Genomic DNA, 25,455 nt, shown 5'->3' on the forward strand with positions numbered 1-25,455 from the left:
TAGTTATTTGTTAGGCTAGTCTTAGTAGGGCTTGATAGCATTAGATGAGCCTTGGTCAAATTCCTGGAACTGTCAATCTGGATTCATGAATCAGCACTCTGGTCAGTAATTATCAACATATCATTCTCTGGCAAACATTTGTGTTCTTAGCTTTAATGATAAATCTCATCTGGAAGATGTAGTTTATTTTGTAAAGGTGCTGAATGTATTTCCTACTTCCATAAAGCAGCAGCTGACTTCTAGAATACTTTGGACTATGTGTGCAGCTGTGTAGATCATGTGATAGATTTAAGATACAATGATTATAAACAGAACTCCATAGCACCACTAGTGGTGAAAAGCGGCGAGTTGCCATGCAAACCCTATGTAAACCCACGATGGCAGCCCCCAGCATTAGAGTTGTAGTAAGTTCTGCTGTGTGTAATGTTGCTCAGTCATTAAAGAGTCCACAGCCAGCAAACCACATTTCATTGTTTACTTTTTTCAACTTCATGTTCAAAAAGTTACATAGTATTTTAACAATTAAAATGTGCTAAAGCACAGCATTCTAAACTTCTAAAAGCTGCTTCAGACAAATACAGAACATTTCAATGAGCATAAAAAAATGAAACCTGTATATGTATAATAAAAAGTGTAAAACAACTACACATTAAAAATTATTCAACATCACCATTAATGAAAATAAAATGAAACAGGAAATGTACAAAAGTCTGTGGGAACACAGAAGGAGGAGTAAACTTCCATACAAGCGGAGTGTTTGAATGTGATCGAAAGTTGCTTTAATCAAACATGTCGTCGTCATCGTCTTCTTCATTGTCTGACTCAACAAAGTATTTGACCTCTCTCTTGGCGCGGCCCGACCGGTCACGGGACAGAGCGTTCATCACACTCAGGCTGTTGCTGTCATCGTCCTCATCATCATCATCAGAGGGAGGTTTCTGAGGCTTCTGTACAGGAGGACAATAACACACTTTCATTTAATTACCACTCAAATGATGACTGCATTCAAACAGCATTATAGGATGTGGTCATGGATTGAATCTACAAGCCAGTAAGTAAGTCTACTTACTTACTAAGTAGCCTTACTCACTAATTTAGTAAGTAAGTAAGTCTACTTACTAAGTAGCCTTACTCACTAACTAACTAACTAGCCTTTGGTCCTCCATATCATCCCTTGCATGAAAGGTTAAAAAGTGTTGAGGATGAGTAGTGTTTACTCATAACTTAATAAACAGAAACAAACTCACTCTGCCAACAGGTTTTGGTGTTTTCTTCATTGGACTGTATTCATCTTCAGAGCCAGAGCCCTTCCTCTTCCTCCCTCTGCCTTTACCTGCAAGTTCACCAAAAACCAAACATGAATAACTACTCAATATTAACAATGTCATTAAAAAACAAAAAGGATAATCTGTACAGTACCTTTTAGAGCTGGTGTTTGCTTCTTGGACCCAGTGTCAGAGTCAGAGTCCCAGATGGATTTATCTGGTTTCTTTGCTTTTGGTGTTGGAGTCTTCTTAGGTTTAGGAGTTGCATCTGCGGGCTTCTTAGCTGCTACACATCACATATAAAAACATACGTTGTTTATCCTGTGATAATGAGTAACTCATCATGTCTTATAAACTGCATATTAGACTTGTAGCGTCAGTGATCTCTGTCTAACCCCCCCCCCCGCCCCATTACAGGATTAACAAAAATGTCCTGACTCATGGTTGGAAATCGACTTTGTGACCCATCTATGATCCACCCATCCAAGAGCTTGTTTTTGCCAGCCTGAATTTTAAACCTGTCATTATAGGCTGTATAATAATTGTTACATGATGCTGTCTGCATTAGAGCTCCCCCTGGTGGACATGGTAAGACATTACCTTTCTTTGCTGGTGATGCTTTGTCAAAAGCAGAGCTGCTGGAGTATGTGGAGAACACTGGGCCGTTGTCATCGTCGCTGTCAGATTTGGACCCATCTACAAGACAAACACAAGCTAATGTTAACGTGCTGCATCCAGCCAGCTTGCATCAGTCTTAACCTTTATACATAGTGATGTTTTTAAGGTCAGTGGAGGTGAACTGAAAGCGGCCCACAGCCAGTTAGCTATAAATGAAGGAAATGACTAAGGATAGAGTGTCTCCAACACTCAGTTTCAGTGCTGTGAGCTAAACTAGTTTTGAAGCAGACACTGGTACAACCTCCTCTAGCTTGTGGTTGATAACCATCAAACACCAAATGCAGAGAAAGTGAACCACTGCAGGATAGTTCATTAAACACTGAGCTGCACTCACCACTGTCATTGCTCTTTTCAGAGAAGGCTGACTTGGATGAGAAGATGCTGGTTGTCTCTTTCTTTTTTGCTACTGGTGTAGACCTTGAAGGGAGAATAAACAAAAGTATTCAAACTTAATCACGTGTTCTGGTCATTTATTAAATATGAGACAGTAGAGAGGAGACAGGAAATCAAAATGAGCCTCTGAAGTGCTTTTCAGTCTTACGTGGTCGTTTGTTTGGGGGGAGAGTAGGAGATCTCGTTGTCGTCTTCGTCGTCATCGCGGTCGCTGTAACGCTTGGTGTCAGATGTAGAGAAGTCATCTTTGAACAACCTAGCTGGAGAAGAAACCGCATCGTCGTCTCCGTTCTCCTCTTCATCAGCCTCCTCTTCCTCTGAGAAGTCAAACGTGTATTTTGGCTTCGACGCTGAAACACAAGAGCAGAGTGTGTGTCGAACCTCATTATTATTGCTGAGGATTCTGACGCATTGTACAGTAATGGCTCATGTTGCTGAGCGGTTGCATCAGGCCGCGCCTCAGACACTCGAGGCAGACAGAGACTCGTCAGTCTGAGGAAATGCTCAATGAATTTAGAAGTTATTTTTGGCTGCAAGTGGCTTGAAGTCAGGAAGCTCAAAGCTGCCAGTCAGTGTGTGAGCAGCTACCTGATGCTCAACGTGGCTCATATTAAATAATCCAGACATATAAAAGAGAAACACAGATAATACTGTTTTCTTTGCTTGTTAAACTTCCAGCATCCATAAAACAGATGATTACTTCTGTGAATGTTCTGTTCTTGAGCATGTAAGATATATTAGACCACACAATTATTGTTCCACATGTTGGAATAACTGGATTACAGAGAAAAATAGAAAACAAGGATTCTTCATACTAAAATATGAGAACCGAATTAGAATTAAAGGCCTCTCTCTAATATAAGGCTGTTTCCAATAAAGGCCTGGTACTCTCAAATAAGTGACTAACCAGTGAGTGTGTTTAAACCTGTCTCTCTCACTGGACAATAAAGTGGCTCATCCAGTCTGGACCAATAAACACTGCTGATTATATTAGTTTCTTTATTAGCTGCTTCAACCTACACCACCATTTAAAAACAGGAGACAGATTAATATAGGGATAATTAAAACTGAGGCAGCAGAGGTCAAGATATTCCTCCTACGCTTCCCATAATGAAACTACATAGTGTCTTTCAAAATATCCACTTCTTGGTGCTATAGCTAACAGAATATTGAGCCTGACAGTACCTGATGCCCTCTGGGACTTGGTCTCTCTTGGGATGACGGGCTTGGCTTCCTCCACGTCGCTGTCTGACTTGGACTCATCCTCAGACCAGGGGTTCCTCTTCTTCACCTTCTTAGCAGAGGTAGCTTTGGATGCTGGAGTTTTCCTCACTCTGGGAGTTGCTGCAACAGAACAAACAAGATTTAGCAGGCTGTTTGTTGACCGCTTGTCAATAATGGATTAGCAGCTTCATGCAGTCGGACACAGCAGACATGAGAAACACTGCACTGTACTGTTGTGTAGAAAGCTCAAGTTGAAAAGAAATCTGTCTGTGCTGATATATTTTATTTATCTGCTGATACAAGTGCAATCCTTACAACTACAACTTCATTCAATGCATTTCAGTATGAATGGACACTGAACGATGCTGCATCATTGAGAAGTGAAGTCATTTTAGATTGAATAGTTTATGATGTTAGATATAGAAGCTGAACATAGAACTGACCTGGTTCTTTCTTCTCCTTCTTAACACGAGGAGTCTTGGGTTTGGTCACAGAGTTTTCTCCTGTTCCTCCTGTTCCTGCTTCTCCTCCCAAACCTTCGTCATCAAACTCCGACTTCACCGCCGGGTCCAAGTCACTCTGAGATCAAAAACACAACCTGTAACAACCCTGTACTCCTGATATCTCTCCTTTCACTTCCACTTCACATGAGCAGGTGTTACCTTCTTCTTTTTGGTCATCTTCTTGGCGGCGTCAGATTTGATTGCCTGAGTTGGAGGATCCACCCTGCGGCCAAACGGCGAGGGCATGGTCTCCTCCAGGTTCAACTTCTTCACTTTAGGTTTGCCCACTTTACCCTTCACCATCTTGATGGCCTTTCCTATACTCTGGTCTTCTCGCTCATGAGCCTCCAGGGTCTGACACACAACACACACACATTCAGTTACATGCAGCAACATACTCTCAATGTCTCTTTTTAAACACACTCTTATTCACCAATTCATTCCAATTGTTTCCACTTTGCAGCTTTTTCGATCAATAATAAGACAGCTACTGTCAATAACACTAAACTAATTAAAGATGAATAGGACTGGAGGGATTATAGGGAGGCTTTCAGTGTATAAGCATCTGAAGGGGAAGTGCTGAGTTCAATTGACAGAAGCTTTAACAGCAAAATGTAAGAACGTGGAAATAATTGGTGAATAAAAACTGAATTTCTGCTAAAACTGAGAAAATGAGTACAGTAAACCTTTAGTCTTTCATTCTTGTCTCAGTGCACATTTGTTCAATGTGAACAGTTTGTGTATAAGAGGAAATAAATTAGAGGCCCTTCAATAAGCTGTCTCGAATAAAAACCTGGATTCATCTGTAGTTGAGATAAATAAAGGCTCCAACTACTATTTGAGAATGTATGTTATTTATGTACACGAGGGGAGAGTCATTGTCTCTAAAGAGGATCACATTTATTTTAGTATCAGACATGTTGGGGAACAGATGGTGTGACTAGAACCCTGTTAAGAACTAAAACTGGGTAGTTATATTTCTGTGATATGAAAAAGGCTTCATTTGTGTTTGATATTAGACCAAAGTGTGTTAACAGTTGAGCAAATGTGCACTGAGACAAGAATGAGAGACTAAATGATGAAGTGAGTTCTGTTCTTACATCCAGCTCTTCAATGAACACTGCCAAGTCCTCCTGCCACAGATCTTCTGAAGATTTCTTCTGCAGAGTATTCAGCTCTGCTCTCTGAACATCACAACACAGTTACTTTGTTAATGAACACACTTCACTCAGTACTGTTGGATTATGATTTCCATTTGATAAAATCACCACAAAGTAATGAACATGTGATTGATACCTTTTGGTCCCTCTGTTTGAGCAGCTCGTCCACCTTCTCTTTAGTGAGGCACCACAGAGGCATGTTGAGGATGTAGTTAAAGTTTGGTCCTGATGAGGAGCCGGAGTCTATCGAGCTGTCGCTGTCGTTTCCGTCGCGGTCTTCTTCTTCTAGAGCCTGTTAGAGAAATAACATCCAGTCATATAACAGGAAGTGGAGCTCACTCTGGATTTGTGTGTTATACAGAAATGCTGCCAGGACTAATCCACTGCCCACTGTGTTTGGTACTAAATATTTCACTAATAGCTCTTTATGATGTGAACCAAATAAATTAGTGAAATGTTAATACTTTGTCCTCTTTGACTGGGAAATGTGCAACCTTTTCATATTTTTCAGCTCTTTTCCACTGCAGGAACTTAACAAGCCAGAACCTGAAGCTTCATACAACATCAACTTTGGAGAGTGTTGCAAGGATAATATTCTTTCATGTGTTTCCACAGCTTTTTTTCTTTTTTATAAAGCTAGATGTTTTGAATAAGTCATTAAAAAGACTACAGCTGGAACAACTATACTTACTTGCTTCACTTCTGAAGAATTGTGAAGATTAAACCAATTATAATAATATAATAAATAAAAAACATTGACAGTGTTTGAAACAACTTGAGAAAACATGTTCTTGGTATTTATTTTTTTCAGATGTTTCACCTGATGTTATAAAAGAATTAAAAAAGATATGCAGAGGAGTATGCCTTATTATCAGAAAGTTCTTTGAAGAAGCAACTTTTTTACCATTTGAAACTACTGTACAGAGAATACATTTAGTGTCTGGTTTCTCAGATCAAAATGAAAGATTTTACAAGTTTTGGTTCCTGTAGTGGAAATGCTGTAATTGCTGTTCTTTATTAATATAATGCTCATCATGGTCGATACAAATGCCTACTGTAGTCATTTTAAATAACTTACTAGAGCTGCTTCTATGTTTATGTTAATGTATTCTTCATGGTGTGAGGATATCTGTACCTTCTCCTGAGCTCTGGACCAGGCAGCTACAGGATCAGACTCGTAGCCTTTTTGGACCAGCATGCGGATCAGGTCTCTCTTGGATTTGTTCTCTGTTAGGATACAAAGAAAAACAAGTCAACCTCTCTCTGTTCCAGGAGCAGCTGCTACCTGAGCTCAGTTTAAAAAAAAATATTTTCAACATACTTACCGATAGTTACTTTTCCTTCGATCTTCTCCAGCACAAAGCGAGCCTGGTTGGACAGTTTGGCTGCTTCAGCTCCCAGACTGCCCACTAACCAGTCCTTCCTCAGCTTGTAGTAGTGCAGGCGGAGATCAAAGAACTCTTTGAGGATGTCCTGGACTGAATCGTATCTCTTCATACATCCCATCTGATCAAACAGCACCTGTGGATCAAGTGGTATAAAGATTAAATGATATATCATGTGCATGTCAGGACAGACACTGATCACTGTCTATGATTCATGTCTGAGTTGAATATGAAGTCAGAGTTTACCATGGAGTTGCAGGTGAGACTGGACTGCAGCTTGAAGACTTTGTGGAGGCCGACTGCTTCAGCCTGGGCTAGTTTCTCCTCAGACATACGAACCACAAACTTGACTGTGCTGTCTGTGTGGTACTCCTTGTAGTCGTTGATGAGAGCTGGTGTTTTGTCGGTGCCCTGCAGCATGGGCTCCAGCACTGACTCCTTATAGGCCTGGAAACAAGATGTAAATACACACATGACCACATAGATTATTTTTCTTCTTTATCATCATCAAATGTTCCAGCTCTTCCTCTTTATACAGTGATGCGTTTTTAAGCAGGGAGGTGAGAGAAAGGGAGCTGAAGTGTACCTGTGTCCATGTCCGAACAGGCAGCTCTGTGATTTCGACGGTGTTCTTGTCTATGACTGAGATCTCTCCGCTGACCAGGTACTGGTTCTGACCCAGTTCATGGATCACCCCTTTGAAGTTCTTGTATTTGGGAAGCTGTTCAGGAACACAAAGTTACACAAGGAGACAAAGTGAGTGGAAGAATAAACTAAGTCAAACGCTGATGCAAAGATTTAGTCTCCTGGTTGAATTCATTCTACAAGGTTCAACACAGAGCTCATCTGTGTTCCATCAACATGTTGATTTAATCTCAGCTGCCAGTGTTTCCACAATGATGTCATTACATTTAATCTATCAAAATGTTTGGGCAAACTTTAATCAGGAGGTAACAATTTACAATCACTGCATCACTTGCTGAGCTCAAGCCTTAAATACTTCATAAATACTTAGAGCCTCTATCATTAGCTGGTTTGTTGACTAACTTGCAGCCTTTTGTGGGAACAGGGGATTTACAATTCATGTTAAAACATCACTTTAATTCATTTTTACACCTTTAACTGATCTATTTATCTACTGATGTTATGCTGCATTGAAACATGTAATCGTTTCTGTCTGTTGACCAGATTTCTCCAGTCAGGTTCACGTCAGACTCATACTAATATAATAATATATAGTAATATTCAGATTTTATTCATTAGATGGTTTGTGGTTAACATTTAAAAAGGTCTCAGACTAAACTGATAGCTGTTAACAGGCTTTTTGTTTCTCACTGGCTCACCTAGTTTAATAAATCATTTCATTTCACTACTGTGAATATGGATACATCTATCACAGCGTCATTCATTTTATATATCCTCATCGTCTTGATCAAAGGTGATGGCCAATCAGAAAAGAGGGAAGTGTAGTGTGAACAACAGACTGGCACAGACTGGTGTTTATTGGTTTACCATGGGCAGGGGGTCCTGGTGTTTGAGCATGCGGTGGATGTTGTTGACGATCTCTCGGGGGTCGTAGTTTGAGATCTTACACGCCCAGCCTGTCCCGATGCCCTCAGCGCCGTTCACCAGCACCATGGGAATGATGGGAATGTACCACTCGGGCTCCACCTTCTGGTTGTCGTCATACAGGAACTTCAGCAGGTTGGAGTCCACAGCTGGGAACAGCAGCTTGGCGAGAGGACTGTGGGAGACAGAAAACACTGTTATGAGACTTACTGATACAAAGTCTATCAAGTCTGTCAGGATATTCAGAAACTGGAATAAACAAATGACACAAACAGTCACTGCTGGTCGTTATTTACCTGAGCATGGTGAAGATATAACGAGGGCTGGCAGCATCTTTGCCTCCATTGATTCGAGTACCAAACTGACCGAGAGGCTGCAGGATGTTGATGTTGTTGCTGCCCACAAAGTTCTGAGCCAAGTTCACAATGGTCATCATGAGAGCTTGCTGCATGGACACATAGGAAATAACAGGGAAGAGAATGATGTCAATGAGTGCAATACAACACCTCTATATAAGACAGCATCTTACATACTGTTCATACTCTGACTCACAATAAGTCTCTACACCAATTCACATTCATACATTCCCCATCAGTCATTAATAAATGTTTGATTCATCCTTAATGAAGCTGTCGGGGAGTTAGCAGAGTGTATTCTGTTTATTTATGGACATAAAATTACATTCACAATCACCATTTTATGATCCAGGAGAGCATTTTATACAATATGAAGAATATGAATGGTGTTTTTTGAATTTTGTACAATTGCATATACAAAAATGTGTATCAGCTGCACAATAAAAAGAAAAAAATGCATGCATTTGGTAAAAGAAATGTGTATAGGGTGTATTTACAGCTCTCAAATGTAAACATTTGCAGTGTATGAGGGGTTAAGTAGAAAATCCTTTCCCTAGAATCTGATTGGCTAATTCAAGTTCAAGGATGTACAATGACTAACCGTAAACACACACGTGCACACACACACGCACGCGCACACACACGCACACACACAAAAACCAAAAACATGATAGAAAAAGAAAAAAAAAAACACAGAAGTGAACATTAGATAGAAATCTCAAGCTAAACAGCTAACTACTCATCTTCCCTTCTGCTATGATGACTCGGCACACTGTGTCACATGTCTGAGGACTGTAATGAGCTGACTGTACCTCTCCATGATGGTAAGCAGACATCTCTGCCACTGAACCGGCGAGCTGCGCCACCTTCACCTCCCTCTTGTCGTTTCTCTTCATGCAGGTGAACAGCACCTTCCTCTGACCCGGCTTTAAACCTGCAAACACACACACACACACACCCCACATCATTAGAGCAGGACTGTGTCAGGAGGACTGTGTGAGAACATTCTGTACAATACATGTCAGAACAATTTTCTAAAAAGATTCTTCACTGTAACTTCAGGAAGAGAACGAGAATCCAGCAGGAAACAGCTGACAGATATGAAGTGTGTGTACGAACCATCAACCAGTGATGGAATAGATCTCTCATTGTCAGAGTTGGAGAACAGAATCAGCTCCTTGTTGATGAAGTCATTGTATGACAGGTGCCTGGCCTGATTTCCATACAGGTATTGCTGCAAAGAAAAAAGAAAGTGATGTGAAGTCCAAAGAACTCAGACGGTGGAAGCAGCTCATGTCAAAATTCAAACATCTTCATCATTTCAGCTTCCTTCCTCTCATCATTAAACTTTGAACAAGGCTACAAACCTCTGGAAGGCCGTGCATCCTCCTCTGACGTCTGTCCTCCATGAAGTTTGTCAGCCACTCCTTCCTGTCATCTGTCTTCTTTTTACTGAAGGCCTGAAACACAACAAGCACAACACTGCAGATTAGCCTCCACTCACTCTTTTCAGCTCTTACATGATTAAAAATTCATACAAATATGTTAAAGATGTCATAGTTGCCTTCTTTTTTCAGATTAACTGCAGTTTTGTTGCAGTTTTAAAAGGTGCAGATTTGACGTATTCTGCCCCAAACATGAGATGTATTTATCACACACACTCAACAGGCTGGAGAACTCATTTGTGAAAGTGTGGGTTTGTGTGTGTGTGTGTGTGTGTGTGTGTGTGTGTGTGTGTGTGTGTGTTCACTGCCTCCTTTTGTACTGTAAGCTTAAAAAATAGAGTGTCTTAATATTTGGAGTAATAGTAACAGAATTCTGCTGCCAGTGTTCTGTAAAAGATAATACTATTATCACTATTATGAGTTTATTTGAGAGCAGTGACCTCAGATAAATCTCAGCACAGAGCTCCTGAGCTCTTCTTCACTCACAGAATGAGTGTAGAAGTGAGCTGATGAGCTGACAGTTTAATGAGTAGCTGTGGTCTGAACTTAATAAAAATCACAGTGCACAGATGCATGATTCTATTTTCTTAGTAAACCTCAGTGAGCAGAAACCTGATGATCCAGTAGATTACCTTCACCAGTATTTGTGGACTCCATCGTGTCAGACAGGTATTGATTGAGTTCTCATGTTTGATTAGACTGCATCATATTGAAAAGGAGTTTTTCAGAATATTACAGCCTCAGTGTGAGTATAGAACTGACCAAAGTGATTGCAGCGTCGTCCTCTGCTCCGCTGTATCTGAACATGATGCGGTGCTTCTCCATGTCAGCAAAGTATTCCTTTGCTTCTTTGCTTGTACTTGTACCCAAACCTGGAACACAAATATCACTTTTTTTTAAATATGCATTCATTATGTCTTATTCACATATAGACAGATTTTACATTCATCTACACCCCCTCCACCAACAAAAGCCCTCTGAACACTCCCCTCCTCTAAGACAGTCCCAACAAAGCTGTACATGTAACAGAGCACAGACTCTGGTTTAAAAAGTCCTGCCACAATAAACTAGACTTCATGTTGAACCTCACAATAAGCTTTATGAGACCATGACAGTTGACACCATGCCACAAGCTTGTCATGATTGGCCTTAATTGTGGTCCTTGGTCATCACTGGGTTTAGTGGTTAAGTACTCTGTTGTCTCTATGACAACATGTTGTGCTTCGTCATCACTGCTAGCCAAACGGTTCCTTTTCTCTGAGTCTTTTAGTAGTCTTAGAAGCCATTTTAACAAGAGCTTTGCCTCAGCAGTGAGCTAACAACATCACATAGACTTGTAACTGTGTTTAAGTCAGATGTGACAGTTGGGATATTTGGCAACAATAATGCAGAAGCTCACACTGAACACTGTTACTCCGTCCACATCAGCTTAAGATTTTTAATTAAACATATTTTCAAAAAGTGACAGAAGGAGCCTTTGTTTGAATTTATAAGGATTGTCTTTGACATGTGTAATGATATATTTAACCACTTAAAGAACAAACCTTTGTAGTACTTTACATGCCATGTTTTATAGTTTTCTGTCTGTTTCTTCCACTCGTCAAACTCTGGAATGCTGTAGAAGGTCACCTCTTGCTTGTTCTTGGTCGCCTGTGAAAAAATAAATAAATAAATCACACCAGTGAAGTTGCAGCTTTCTCTAAATTATGTTGAGTTTTCATTTGTACAATTATTAATAAGAGCTCTGTTAGTTATCAGGTGTATTGATTGATTGTATTGATGTGTGTGTGTGTGAGTGTGTCTTACTTTGACAATGGGTGTGATGAACTCTTCCAGGAATGTGTGTTTGAGCAGGGACGGCCAGTTGTGGTGGAAGAAGTTGATGAGCAGACCTTTGATGTGGGAGCCATCTTGATCCTGAGACCAGAGGAGAAATGTTAGAAATGTATGAGTGAGTGAACAGACAGAAATAACAGTAGCACACAGTGTGTTCATGAGGAGTCACCTGATCTGTCATGATCATAATCTTGCCGTAGCGCAGGCTCCTCAGAGACTCGGCGTCGTCATAGCTCTTCTTGTATTGGAGGCCAACGATTTTGATGATGTTGTTAATCTCAGCATTTTCCATGATCTGTTGACAAAACATGAGAATGTTACTTCTAAAGTGAAAATAATAAAGCTTTATTAGGATATATTTCATTCATATTTTGAAAACATTTTTCTATCAAATAACTCTAGTCATGTAAAAGTGAAGCTACAATCCCACTGAGAGTACCTGCACAAAGTTATACAAACAGCATTTAATGGATATTGGATTCTTTTTCTTAATTCGATTTAAATATATCTATGTACATGTGTTTTTGTTATGTCGGTTTTTTGCTATTTAGTTACTTATACACTACACTTATAGGTATTTGTAATTATTAAATTCTCAGTGTAGTTTACTGTTTCAGTGCATTTATGTCATTTTATACAAACAAGTTAATTATGGAACTGTAATCAGTACATTTAAAGGAACACTGCAGAAATGTATATTCTTGAGATATATATATATATATATATATATATATATATATATATATATATATAAAAATAATATTATAGGCTGACATATCGATATCAGGAATTTTTAACTACTTAATATCTGAATGGGCCCCAAAGATCCAGTATCAATCAGGCCATAGTTGTATGTACATCAAAGCCATTCACATTCAGGAAATGAGGTGAACCACTCAACACACCATATTGTTTTTCAGTTTTCAGACTCCACATTTTATTGTCGGTCCACTTTCTTTCATGTCGTGTGTTTTGATCTTACAGAGGCAGATGTTACAGTTTCAATCAGTGGGATGTTTTATGGCTCAGACACACTTAACATCCCATCACTCACACCTTTTATTATCATCAAGTCACTTTCTATGCTGTTTCTGTCATTTTCTCCATCATCTGCAGCTTAAATACTTACTACCACTATTTATAACACATTTCTCATGGGACAATTACTGTGCTGCGTACCTGTTTGTGTGTTGCTTCTCGCACGTTCAGGATCTTTCCTCTCAGCGGGAACACTCCGTAGCGATCTCGCCCGATGACTCCCAGACCAGAGACGGCCAGAGATTTGGCTGAGTCTCCTTCAGTGAGGATGAGTGTGCATTCAGATGAGTGCTTGCCACCTAGTACATGGATAGAGAGATTACTTACTTTGAAAGTTGATGATCTTCACTAACAAATAATCTTGAGTTAAAAGAAAAAACATGTCAGACTCAGACTCTTGGTTAACTCTGTCACATTCACAATTCACAATCATGTTGATTGATGTGTACTGTCCCTGCCAAATAAATAAATAAAATACTTTGCAGGTTATTCAATCTGTGTTAAGGTGTTATAAACACTCAAAACTTCCTGTGTTTCACATTAAAAGCCTATCAGAAAAGGAACGGCTGGTAAAACATTGGTACAGGTGTGTTCAATTTCACTGACGGCAGCTTAACAGAAAAAAAAAAACTGTGAAAGTGGAACCAATTAACTAATAATTGGTATTTCTGTGAAATGTAATTAGCACAATCAGTCTGTTAATGTTTAATTAAATTAGGGCTGTTTGATTTCCATCTGTATTTCTGTTAAAAAGAATTTAGAGCAGTGTTGAAAATGAAGTTATTCTGTTGTATTAATGGAATTAGAGCTTTTATCCAGGAAGCTTTGAGTCTGCAGTAGCAGCAAACAAATAGAACAGTTTTTCAACAGGACCATTTAAAACTTTAGAAAGGCTCCAGCCACTATGTAGAATGTGCAGTATGTTCTATATTCAACCCCTTACATTTGAATGTTTATGAGGTGGTTAGTGTTTATTATTCAGTTTAAAGTTAGACTTCTAAATGAGCAGATAAAGCCTTCATGAAGTATATAATTATATCTGATAATACTTTATGAGCACCACTTGATGTCCTGTGTAAACCTCCCTCTAAACTGCACATCAACTTTTATGTTTAGGTTTAAACGATGCTGCTGCAGTGCCATCTGTGGTTGGACATTCATGGGAACACATTCTACAGGATAAGTCATTGCTCTGTTGACACACCGGCATCGTTGGCGTCATCTAGCTTGGGGATGCCTTTGATCTTGCTGTGCTTCACAGATGAGCACTTTTTATTGAGCTGCGTCTGAGCTTTGAACTTCACCCAGTTGAGTATACTCTCCACGATCCCGCAATTGGTCGCCTGTGGGTGAAAAAAAAAAGAGACAAAAAAGAAAAAAGCCTTTGATGCACTGCTATTTCACATGAGAACAGATAAAAAGGAGTTGGAAGTAATTGAGGAGAGTTCTTACAGCCCGGACAAACTTCTCTGACAGAAGGCACTTGGACCCGAAGCTCTTGGTCTGGAGTGTCATGTTCTCCTTGGTCTGGGAGTCAAAGCTGGGATTCTCGATCAGTGCGTTCACAAACACCCAGATGTGGTTTTTCACCTGCGGATGAGAGGAGAGTAAGTCGGCTTGCAGCACGTTACCACAACAACTGAAAGATAAGTTTAAATAATTCGTTGCTTCACCTGGAAAGGTTTGACTGACACTCCTGCCTTGTTCTTCTTCTTCACCACTTCAATAAGTTTGGATACTATCTGATCCACCACATAGTCGATGTGTCTGCCGCCCTGAAACACAACACAAACTCACTGTTAGAAACTACACATTCTTAGTCCTCACACTTTTCCTCCCTGCTGAGATTCAGATACCTTGGTGGTGGCGATGCTGTTGACGAAGCTGATTTGTTGGAACCCTTTCTCGCTCATGGTGAGGCAGACCTCCCACCGATCATTCACCGTTTCATTCACCACCTTCAGAGCTACGCCCGTCTCGTCCAGTTTGTCCTTCACGTACAGATCCACGTAGCTGCGGAACCCGGTAATCTTTAATGACACGGAGGAAAGATAAAAGTGAGCGTCAATATCAGTATTCGTTTTATAAATGTAACTCTGCTCTCAGACCTGTCATCAGTCTGGAACACAGAAGAGTGGCTGTGATACAATCTGTTGTAAATTCACATTAATGACAACAACCAATTTAAGACAAATTTACCAATTTATTGGTAACTGCCATTATATTAAATATCATCTATGAAGTGTTCTTCATAAGAGCAGCTGGTGAATACATCATCATTATCATTATATAAATAGAAAGTGAAACACTGATGAAAGATCACAAGAAAAAGTTCATCTTTTGTTCAACTGTCATGAAACCTGACACTCTGAATTTACAACCACTTTAACTACAAGGATGTTCCACTAAGTTTTAATTTTAGTTTTTATGATTTATTCTTATTTTAACCCCCAAAACAGCTCAGTAGCATAAACCAATTTATATCTATTTTTATAATCTGCTTGTGTATTGTTTTGAATGTTCTTCATCCTGATGGGGACTCTTCAGTTCAGGCCTGTAAAGCAGCATCAAATGTAACACTTCTCACTGTATGAGTGATGTGAAACGCTCCACACAGTGTCCACAAAGAATAAAATGTGACTTACAGGTAACTTCTTGCCGTTCAGTGTGACTTTAATCCCTCTACAGGAGCCGGCTACATCATATGCTCTGCGGGTGAGCAGCGCTACGATGTCTCTGTCCAGTTTGTCCATCTTGAACTTGGACAGGTCCGGCTGGAACGTCACGCAGGTGAAATCCTCCCCGTCGAAGAACTTGATCTTGGGATCGGCTGTCTTGCTCATGTTGTTCTGCCACGTCTGAGGACAGGAAAAACACACAGTGACACACTGATCTGCTGCTGCCTGATAAATCTGGATACAAATGTATAGACTCTTTCATTTTGTCACTTCAGGTAAATAAATGATCTTTTATGCAGTTTGTCTGGGAGTATCTTAAACTCAAAACACCCTCAGGCTTAACAACTGTGATATTTAACACCCGCTGACTTAACCATTGTGCTCACACCACCCACAAATGGTGAGAATATACACAGCCTTACCTCAGATATGACCACATGTCAAAACCCTATAAAACAGCAATTATTTCACTCAAAGATAAACTGACACCCTTCAAATGTTTATATTAAAAACATGCTACAATCTGATCACATTAATGCCTGTAAACCAAAAAGACAGCAGACCCATCCTCACCTGTTTGAAGCTGTGTCTGTACTCCTTGCAGGCTGTTTCCACGGTGAACTTGGTACTGAAGATATTGCAGAGTTTAGCACCGTACCCGTTCCTTCCACCTGCAGGCCAACAAACAGTTAGCAGGGAACAATACTAACTGTGAACTGATTTCAATAAGCACCGATGAAGATGCTCCTCTCACCTGTGACCTTCTTCTCATCATCATCATAGTTGCTGGAGGTGAGCAGCTGGCCGAAAATGAGGGCTGGGACGTACATCTTCTCATCTTTGTGCTCCACCACAGGGATTCCTTTACCATTGTTCCAGATAGTGATGGTGTTGGACTCACTGGTGGAGGCAGAATAGAGACTAATTCATCAGTGAACAGCTTATATGAAGGGAACATGAACACAGACAGTGTGATAACATTTATCAAATACCACAAGCTGGTGTTACATGCCTGATGTTCTCTTCTTAATAGAGGATTATCACATAATAATTACACAAATGTTAAAATATCATCTGCTATTAAGACTAAATTAAACCCAACCTGATCTCACAGAAATATGATGAATGAAATGACCACGAGCTCATAATAATGTCCATAACATTTACTCATGGTTCTGTTGAGTTATCAGGGGCATTTTCATGTGTTTGTATTAGGCAATATTGAGGATATAAATAAAACGACATTGGGGAAAATACTTCAAGCAGCAGGTTATCCAGTGTGCCCAGCAGACTCATAAATAAAATATGCCCTTTTAATAAAAATCTCACAGTCAGAATATTGAGTAATGTAGTGATTATAGTATCCAAATGAAAACAAAAATAAAGCTTTTTGCACAGCTGTGCTCCCTGTCTGTTGCTGCGGTAACGACTGACTCTTCTCATTCATTAGCGTATTATTAATATCATTATTATTACAATTATTAGCATTATTAATGTTAGCCTACTATGAAAGAAAATACCTGGAAAAATATCAATCAGCCTAGCAACGATGTACAAGCAACCTCTAATACAGACATGTCCAAATATTCCATAAAGGATCATCATGTGCCTGCAGGTTTTTGTTGTTGTTTGTATATTAGACAGAGATGATATCAGCGCTCTAATATATTCACTTGATTTCTAATAATATCAAACTGTTATTATCATTATTCATGTGGGAAAACGATAAGAGGACTACAGTTGCCTTTTTTGATAACAGAAAACAAAAAAATCCACCCGTTATGTTAGACCACAAATAAAATTGTAAAATTGAAAAAATAAACTACAATTTCACACTTAACTAAATCTATGACTTTGTAATAGCACACAGTACGCTGTTATAATACCTGTTCACTGTCAAACCAGACAAAACAGTTTATTTATTTAAAGCACATGCTTTTATCAGGACTTGACTGCTTTATAGAACTAATGTTACTATGTTATAGTTGTGTTACTAATCTGTTAGTGACCTCCACCTCTGATATAACATGATGCAGTTTACTTTGTGGTGACTCAAAGTGATATAAAAATGCTCAATAAGCTCAACCACAAGCAGGCAGGGGGATCTGTGGAGAGGAGCATTAACATCTCTATAAAGCACATTAGCAGCAGAGACTTTATGTGGCAGGACTAATGCTCTCATTTATACAGCGGGGGGGACATTAGAGAGAGCGGAGCGGCTCGGCTGAAGGACATGCTGCTGTTTAAGTAGTCAGATGTGGATGCAGTCGGCAGGCTGGAGGTGAACGGCATATAAAATAAGAGCTCAGTGCGTTTCAATGCAGGCGAGTTACACTGAAGTGTCGTCTGGATGTGTGTCTCAAACATGCTTCATCTTTGACAGATTGTGAAAAAGAATTTCCCCATGGGACAATAAAAGGCCATCTATCTATCTATCTATCTATCTATCTATCTACATGCATTCACAAGCTCTGTTTATATCCACAGCATGAAGAAAACATCAGCTTCACTATTCAGACATAAATCAATGTCCTGCCTCAGAATGTCATGAGCTCAAAATAGTTATCAGTACATAAACTTTGTGAAAAGACTGCTCAAAACATGTGGAAGTGACTTATTCATTTAGTCATAGTACATGCCTTATTTAGCAAACAATAAACATTGTACTCACGGGTCAATGGTGATCTTAATGGCTGTCATGTTCTTGTCCCTTTGTTTGTTATCTGCTGCGTTCACTGAAGGAAAAAAATACAGAATGTTAGAAAATATCTGGAATCATTTAAATGACATTTTTAAATTGCACATTTTGTCCAAAGATAGTGACATAAAAATGAGCAGGTGGTCATGCTGAAGAAGCTGGAAGCTGCAAATATCTGTAATTTCTACTTCAGAGTTTACTGACTGGCATTTAAAAAATGCAGATTAATTTTCTGTCCATCTGCTAACCTGGGATCATTGTGTTGATGAGTTAAAATAAATAATAATTAGTCTATTTTACACATGATTAAAGAAATCAAACACCACTGCTGAGCCACACACACACACACACACACACACACACACACACACACACACACACAAGTCTCCACTGAGATTGGTGATGGGAGTTACATGATGTCACCTAACTTTACGTACCAATAAGAACGCCTGAATGGGTTCAACAAAACAAAGAGGAGTGTGAGGAAACTGTCAATCAACCGCTGTCTGCACCCGCCCACACAGTCCTGAGAGGAGCTCCTCTGTGGGTGAACTATGTGTGTGTGTGGGTGCTGTAAATGTCATACAGCTCTGTGTATGAAAACAAACTAGATTTAACTGTGTGATTAAAGTGACTAAACTCAAGGTCCTCAGGCAAATCTCTCAGGTAGATGAAGTGCTGATGAAGACTGTGAGAGCTGGTAAAAGCTCTGGGAAAAACTAGCAAGTGGGCTTCATATTAATTCCACCTCCCATGAAAATCAAAGTACTTCTGCTGGATAATGGATTAGTCATTGAAGTCAGTCAGTCATCAGGCTAAAACACATGCTGTCTATGCTGCTGTAATCAACAGATTCATTCATAATTACATAATAAGCATTAGCTGCAGCCTTGGTGTGTACATGACTCCTCATTATTCACACATTTTCTGCTCATGAAAAATGATTTTTTTTAAACTGTATTTTGAACCATGGAGGGTTTACATTATGATAGTTATATGACATTATTCATTAGTCTCATGATGGGGACAGCAGCAAAGTAAAGAGAAAAAATAGAAAGAGCATCAATCAAATGAATAAAGAACTCACTGTCTGGAGAGCTACGGCAGGCTAACTCAGTGTCATCTTTTAAACACTCACTTTTATCATATGGCTTTTTCTGAACTGTTGGTTTTTGTTATTTACTTATTGTATACTGTCTATATTTTTATTCTGGATCTACTTGCATCATCTGTTTTTATTGTCACACACTCTGCTAATCCCCATCATAGGACTAATAAAGAAATATCTTACCTTATCTTAACTTTATTTTGAAGGGTGCTATGTAAATAAAGTTATAATTAGTATGTTAAGAGGAATATTGGTGTTATAAATGAGATATTATCTTTATTATCATTCTAAAAAGGAGCAGTAATAAGAAGTGACTTGTATTATTATTATTAAGTAAAAATTAAACAGACTATTGTTGTGTATATTGTCTTAGAGGTTGACTTTTGGATGGAGATACTTCTCTGCTAACGAACAGAACACTATCATACCTCAATTTGGATAAAATACATATAATATTAAAACAATTGAATAAGTCATGTGCCCATTCAGTGACTCTCCATTCAATGAATCTCACACAAAAAAGTAACTTGTATTGTGTGTGAGTGATTGTGCAGTAAAGTATGTGCTCCGGCCTCTTGTGTAATCACATGGACACTGTGATAATATCCACACAGTGAAGTGTCATCAATCAGACGCCTCCATAAACACAGGCTAAGAGGGGCCGAGTGTGTGCCGAGATGAATGTGATCATTAATAACCATCCCATGTGGTGAGCAGCATCGTTACAAAGGAGCGCTTTACTAGCAGAAACCTCCGTGTACAACATTACTCCCACATTTTACTGAGTCATTAAATCTAATGTGGAACAGATAGAGCGTACAGCTTCTTTATTAAGCTTTATTTAGCAGAGGAAAAGCTGACTGAGCGTACTCACTTTGACCGCGAGCTGCTTTGCCTGCTGGAATTATTTCTCAGTTGACTTTTCATTTTTTTCACAAATGTCTCTATTCAGTGTGCACACAAAGACAAGCTCAGAGAGAGAGACTAATCTCCAAACATACAGTCCTCCTAGATCACTGCCGAGCAGCTCGCTGTGATTCACTCAATGATGCTGACGTTTTTATACTGTTGATAAGCGTTCGGCATCACAATTATGGAGTGGACGAGCTTATGTGACAAACGAGGCTTTATATCAGCTGTGTGCATTACAGTGTCACAGGCAGACTGAACAGTGTGGATTCACTCACCCAGTATTTCATCAAAGATCTTGTAGAGTCCGGGGACGTATGTGATTTCTCTCTGGTTCATTCCGATTTCTTCATCAAAAACCCACATTTGCTGGAGGAGAAAAAAGAAAATATATGTCATTTTATAAAAATGACATTTTGGTAAATGGACTGTACTTTTTGATCACTCAAAGTGCTTTTACACTACATGTCACATTCACACACATTCACACACTGATGACAGGAGCTACCATACCTGCTCATCAGGAGGAGACTAATATTCACATACATTCATACACTGTTGGTGCAGCCATCGGGTTCAGTATTTTGCCGGGTATCACACTGCCGATCTTCCAATTAGTGGACAACCGCTCTACCTCCTGAACCACAGCCACCACTGATTAGACTGACAAGTTTAAAGACAAGTCCTATTGGCTGATATTGACAACAATATATGTTTGAACTGGGGATGTGATTTAATTAATTAATAATTACATTGAATGTTTTAAATAATCTAAAGTCTCTTTGGATTTAAGAAGCTGAAACAAGCAAACATTTAATACTTATGAAAAAGAGTAGTGATGTGTTCAAGGACTGTTTTTAATCATATAAAACTCCAGAAAAACACTACATGCGTGTCATCACATGGAGGGAAAAACAAACTTCAGGGTTTTTATTGAAATGAGTCATGTTTTTGAATAAAGTCTGTTTAACCTGATTCTACGGTTTACTTGTTCCTGCTCCACACACACAAGTGCATGAAGTTTGTTTTTTTCCCCTCAAAGCAAATATTTTATATTTTCAATGATAAATTCCTTAAAATATTAATTATCAAAACTACCAGTGATGACATTTTTCTGTTGTATTTTGCTGAGTCAACACATAACTAATTATCGGATAAATGTATATGACAGCAACAGACTAATTAATATAAAAAAGATAAGCAAATAAATCAAACAAACACATTAACTAGGAAAAAGGAAAGTGAGTCAGGTGTGTGAACTGTCCTCATTGACTCATCAGTTTAGATAGACACTGTATGACTGTACAGGATGACACACAGATGTTTGGCTTTCTGTTTTGAAGGAGTTCCGTGTTGTTTTTGTTCACACACACACACACACACACACACACACACACACACACACACACACACACACACACACACACACACACACACACACACACACACACACACACACACACACGGCTTTGCAACGCTTGCACTATATTTAACATGTGAAACTGTGCAAAACAGGAAGTTACGCATTGATCAAGTTTGTTTAATAACATACTGCTCAACTGTGTTTTTGTCTCCTCCTTGTTTTGGAGGGGAAGCACTTCTCTAATTCAGTTGCAAGACCGACATCCAGATGTTTTCACTTGAGTTTGTGGCTTTTGCTCATCTTCAGCTTTGTATCCATTGACTACTAAACACAACCAGCTGGTGTGATAAGGTCAAAGTGATGCAACAGGCTTGGAGGACAGAGAGCAGTTTATTACAGAGATGAGCAGACAGAATTAGTTTCTTTCACTGAGCTGTCAAAATTATTGTTAAGATGAACAAAATGTGTTTAAAATGTATTTCATTCTGTTATAAACCAGGATGTGTCTTCAACTTTTCACACCATAATAGAGGAGTAAACTCTGCCTTCTAATGCAATTCATTTGACACATAAAAGTGTTGGGGCGTTATATGTATATGTGGTTTTGTGGCTGCAGTCAGCTGAGTGAAATGTAATAAACTCCATTAAATTGCATGTGGAATTTAAGAAGTTGACTTCTAAAAAAAAGTACATTGCAGGTGTGACAGTGAGTGAAATGCCAAGTCAAATGCTTTTGATATCAAATGACTGCACCATTTTCTTCTGTGGTGTTCCTCAAGGTTTCTGTGCCTAACGGAGGATCATTTTTATCAATTCTAGAGTGGTCAAAAATGGTTCAATTTTGGACTGAATGCGTGTAACAAATGGTATACACCCCAAAATTGCTGCAACCGCTAAGAGTGCCTCAGATGGCAGTTGCAAAACCAGCTGTAAAGTAATCCCATGGAGCAACAGAACCTTGTCAACATGCATCCACAAAAACTGTTTTTGATGCTCATTTTACGTGTTTTATGACAGAGTTGGAGAAGGGAGTGCTGGTGGTGGTGGTGCTGGGGGGGGGGGGGGTACAGAAAGTTTAGATGAGTTTTATTTGAACCTGTGGACTAACCCTGCTGTGGACTGACCTGGGTGAGGGGATCCACACTGCCGATGTAGGTGTCTGGACGGAGAAGGATGTGCTCTAGCTGGGTCTTCTTCTGGTACACTCTCTCCACAGACAACTTGGAGCCTTTCTTGGCTCCCTCCATCTTGCCACTATCACCTCTGCCATTTGTCGCCTCCTGTTTGACAAGATTGTTATTTTGTTATTAATACACACACAGGACTCAGTTCAAATCCCAGCTGAGAGGAAAACTGACAGCGCTGGGTGGGATGTTGACAGCAGATTATCAGTGCTCACCACCAGTCTCTCTGTGGCTTTGTCATTTTGGCGGCAGATAATCAATAGACTACAAACTACAGTCTTTACATCTAGAAAGCAGAATTGGCTCAACTTGTGTTTATAATGACATGAGCTTTAAACCTTTAAATCTCTCTATTCTAAGCTACAGTCATATCAGTTTCTCAGTGATGATGAACTCACAATAACATTGAACCATTTTAGAGATATTCCAATGAAACTTGGAGGTACTTATAAGTAATGAACACAGAAACTAACATATTCCCTTATGAACTGCACACATATGTAAACAACTTTTGTGATTTTCAAACACTTGTGACAAAAGGTATGTAATGAAGAATGTGATATTTTACAGTTTAACAAACTGTAAAAGTAACAAAACTGAATTTCAAAAAGGTAGAAAAAAAAAAAAAAAAAAAAAATATATATATATATATATATATATATACATATATTTATTTATTTATTTCTTGCCATGATCGCCCTAAAAAAACTAAGAAGAAACAAAGATATGTAATAAAGGCATGATATTTTAACATTTGAAAATAAACTTTATTGTATAAAATGTCGTCAGTGCACTGAAACAATAAACTTCACTGGTAATGTAATAATTACATAATAACTATAACTAACTAAATAACAAAAAACATTCAAAAGAACATGTACACATATGTTCAAGTTGAATTAACATAAAGGATCAAATATACATTACATGCTGCCTATAGAACTGCCTGCTGTATCACAGTCTCCTTGCATTACAGTATTTTTATATAGCTAATTACTGATGGTATGAGCCACCTTGTTCTAAATAAACAACAGCTTTAGCATTAATTCACATGCATGTGTCCCTGTTTCTAAAAAAAGTACTGATGAGAACATGCTGGTGTGTAAATTTGTAATTATTATCAAATACAGCTATAACACTAAATCTGACATTCAAAGCCAAATTAAAGTTGCAATGGACTGTAAATGCAACAAGAACAGAATCCTGAAGTGAACCGGCTCTGATCTGGGGATGCCTTTGTGTGTGTGTGTGTGTGAGTGAAAGGGGGGGGGGGGGTGGCGGCTGACAACTGTTTACTACTATTGTGCGAGGAGTCTGTCCTACGCCGTTAATCCATTCATCAACAACACACTTCAAAACGTGCACAAGTTAACAACGTTGGAGTACATCCGCTTTAAAGTGATTTACTAACTTATCATCAGCGCGTTTACACATTGGCACACTACTACACACTACTACACACTAATGTTGGTAGAGATAAACAGTGCATTTAGGGAATACTGACAACACAATGAAACCAAGAGGTTAACTGGAGATTACATTTGCATCATGTATATTGCTTGTATGGTGATAAACGACTACATAGTTTAGTTTTCTACGTTCAATCCGCCCTAAACTTCATACTGAAGACATAACACTCGTTCTACAGCTATATTAATGTTGCCGTATTGGTCCCGAGAGAACATGTTATTAAAAACTGTGTATCTATCAGTAGTTGTTATCTTTGTTACAAAGAAACACTCTTAAGTGTTCCTGTGTCCGGACACCGGCCTTTGTGACCGGGTCAGGCTTTAAATGGAGACTGTAGCTGGCTCTTTAACAAGCGTATGAATGGGAAGAACAGCCACTGTGGTGGGATTTAAACGCTCGCTAAGGTAAACAATACGCTTACTCTACGTGTTACAAAAGCACAATTGGGCTCCAAAAGTGTTAAGTTAAGACTGAGATAGTTACACGGCAAACCAACTTACCAACCAAGCCAGACCCCCGCTTCCTGCTGCGCCGTTGGACATCTTCCTTTGTGATCTCAATTTTTTTGTGATGTAGCTCGCAAAATGTCTTCAGTTCCAGCTATATTAAAATGTCCGTCCACATAACAAATGTCTCAGTAGCTGTAAGTGACCAAGACGTCCTTATCTCCCATGTTCCGTTCGCTTTAAAAAAGATAGTCCTTTGAAGGTATGAAAACAAGCACAGGAGAGGGGAGTGTATCGCGGCTTTTGTTAAAATCGACGAGCGGAGGCACAGTAGGCCTAAACTTCCAACAAAGATGCTAACAGAGCTACTTGCTGCACAATAAATACTGTACAAAACGCGCACGTTAAAGACGGTTATAATTCCATGTGAAAGCCGAGCGGAATACAAGAGTTGTTTCACTGAAATGCTCTAAAAAAACAAAAATACTTTTCATTTAGAAATAAAACGAATATTAGCTAACAGCAGCACCCACTGTCCGGCTCCGCCATCTACAAGATAGACGGCGAATCGTCTCGCAGATCAACCGACCAATCAGGTAGCTGCTTTTCAAAGGCACCGGTATCTCGGCCAATAGAGGATATCAGCAACCAGTGACGTTCTCTGTCTTCAACACCAGATGGCGCCAAAAAATTCACCCAGGATTCAACAGCAGACAGTAATGCACCCCCAACCACAGTTTCACACTC

General features: G+C 39.2%; 1 protein-coding gene across 1 annotated transcript; it reads right to left on the reverse strand.

The window, feature by feature from the left end:
- Positions 1-460: 460 nt before the first annotated feature.
- Positions 461-25,262, reverse strand: top2b (DNA topoisomerase II beta). The gene is made up of 36 exons (XM_053333965.1): positions 24,763-25,262; positions 22,733-22,888; positions 20,524-20,614; positions 18,202-18,265; positions 16,285-16,430; positions 16,104-16,201; positions 15,498-15,710; positions 14,709-14,882; positions 14,526-14,627; positions 14,305-14,442; positions 14,057-14,195; positions 12,994-13,151; positions 11,984-12,109; positions 11,785-11,895; positions 11,523-11,628; positions 10,741-10,850; positions 9,901-9,993; positions 9,653-9,767; positions 9,346-9,467; positions 8,474-8,622; positions 8,121-8,352; positions 7,195-7,329; positions 6,855-7,055; positions 6,549-6,744; positions 6,359-6,450; positions 5,360-5,515; positions 5,164-5,247; positions 4,223-4,417; positions 4,004-4,139; positions 3,522-3,680; positions 2,485-2,686; positions 2,278-2,360; positions 1,866-1,961; positions 1,420-1,551; positions 1,248-1,333; positions 461-947 (listed from the first exon to the last, which is right to left on the reverse strand). Exons 1-36 carry the CDS (start codon positions 24,802-24,804, stop codon positions 780-782), a joined length of 4,806 nt encoding a protein of 1,601 aa, XP_053189940.1. The 5' UTR covers positions 24,805-25,262; the 3' UTR covers positions 461-779.
- Between the last annotated feature and the right edge of the window lie 193 nt (positions 25,263-25,455).

The sequence above is a fragment of the Scomber japonicus genome, chromosome 15 (genome assembly GCF_027409825.1).
Source record: "Scomber japonicus isolate fScoJap1 chromosome 15, fScoJap1.pri, whole genome shotgun sequence".
Lineage (NCBI taxonomy): Eukaryota > Metazoa > Chordata > Actinopteri > Scombriformes > Scombridae > Scomber > Scomber japonicus.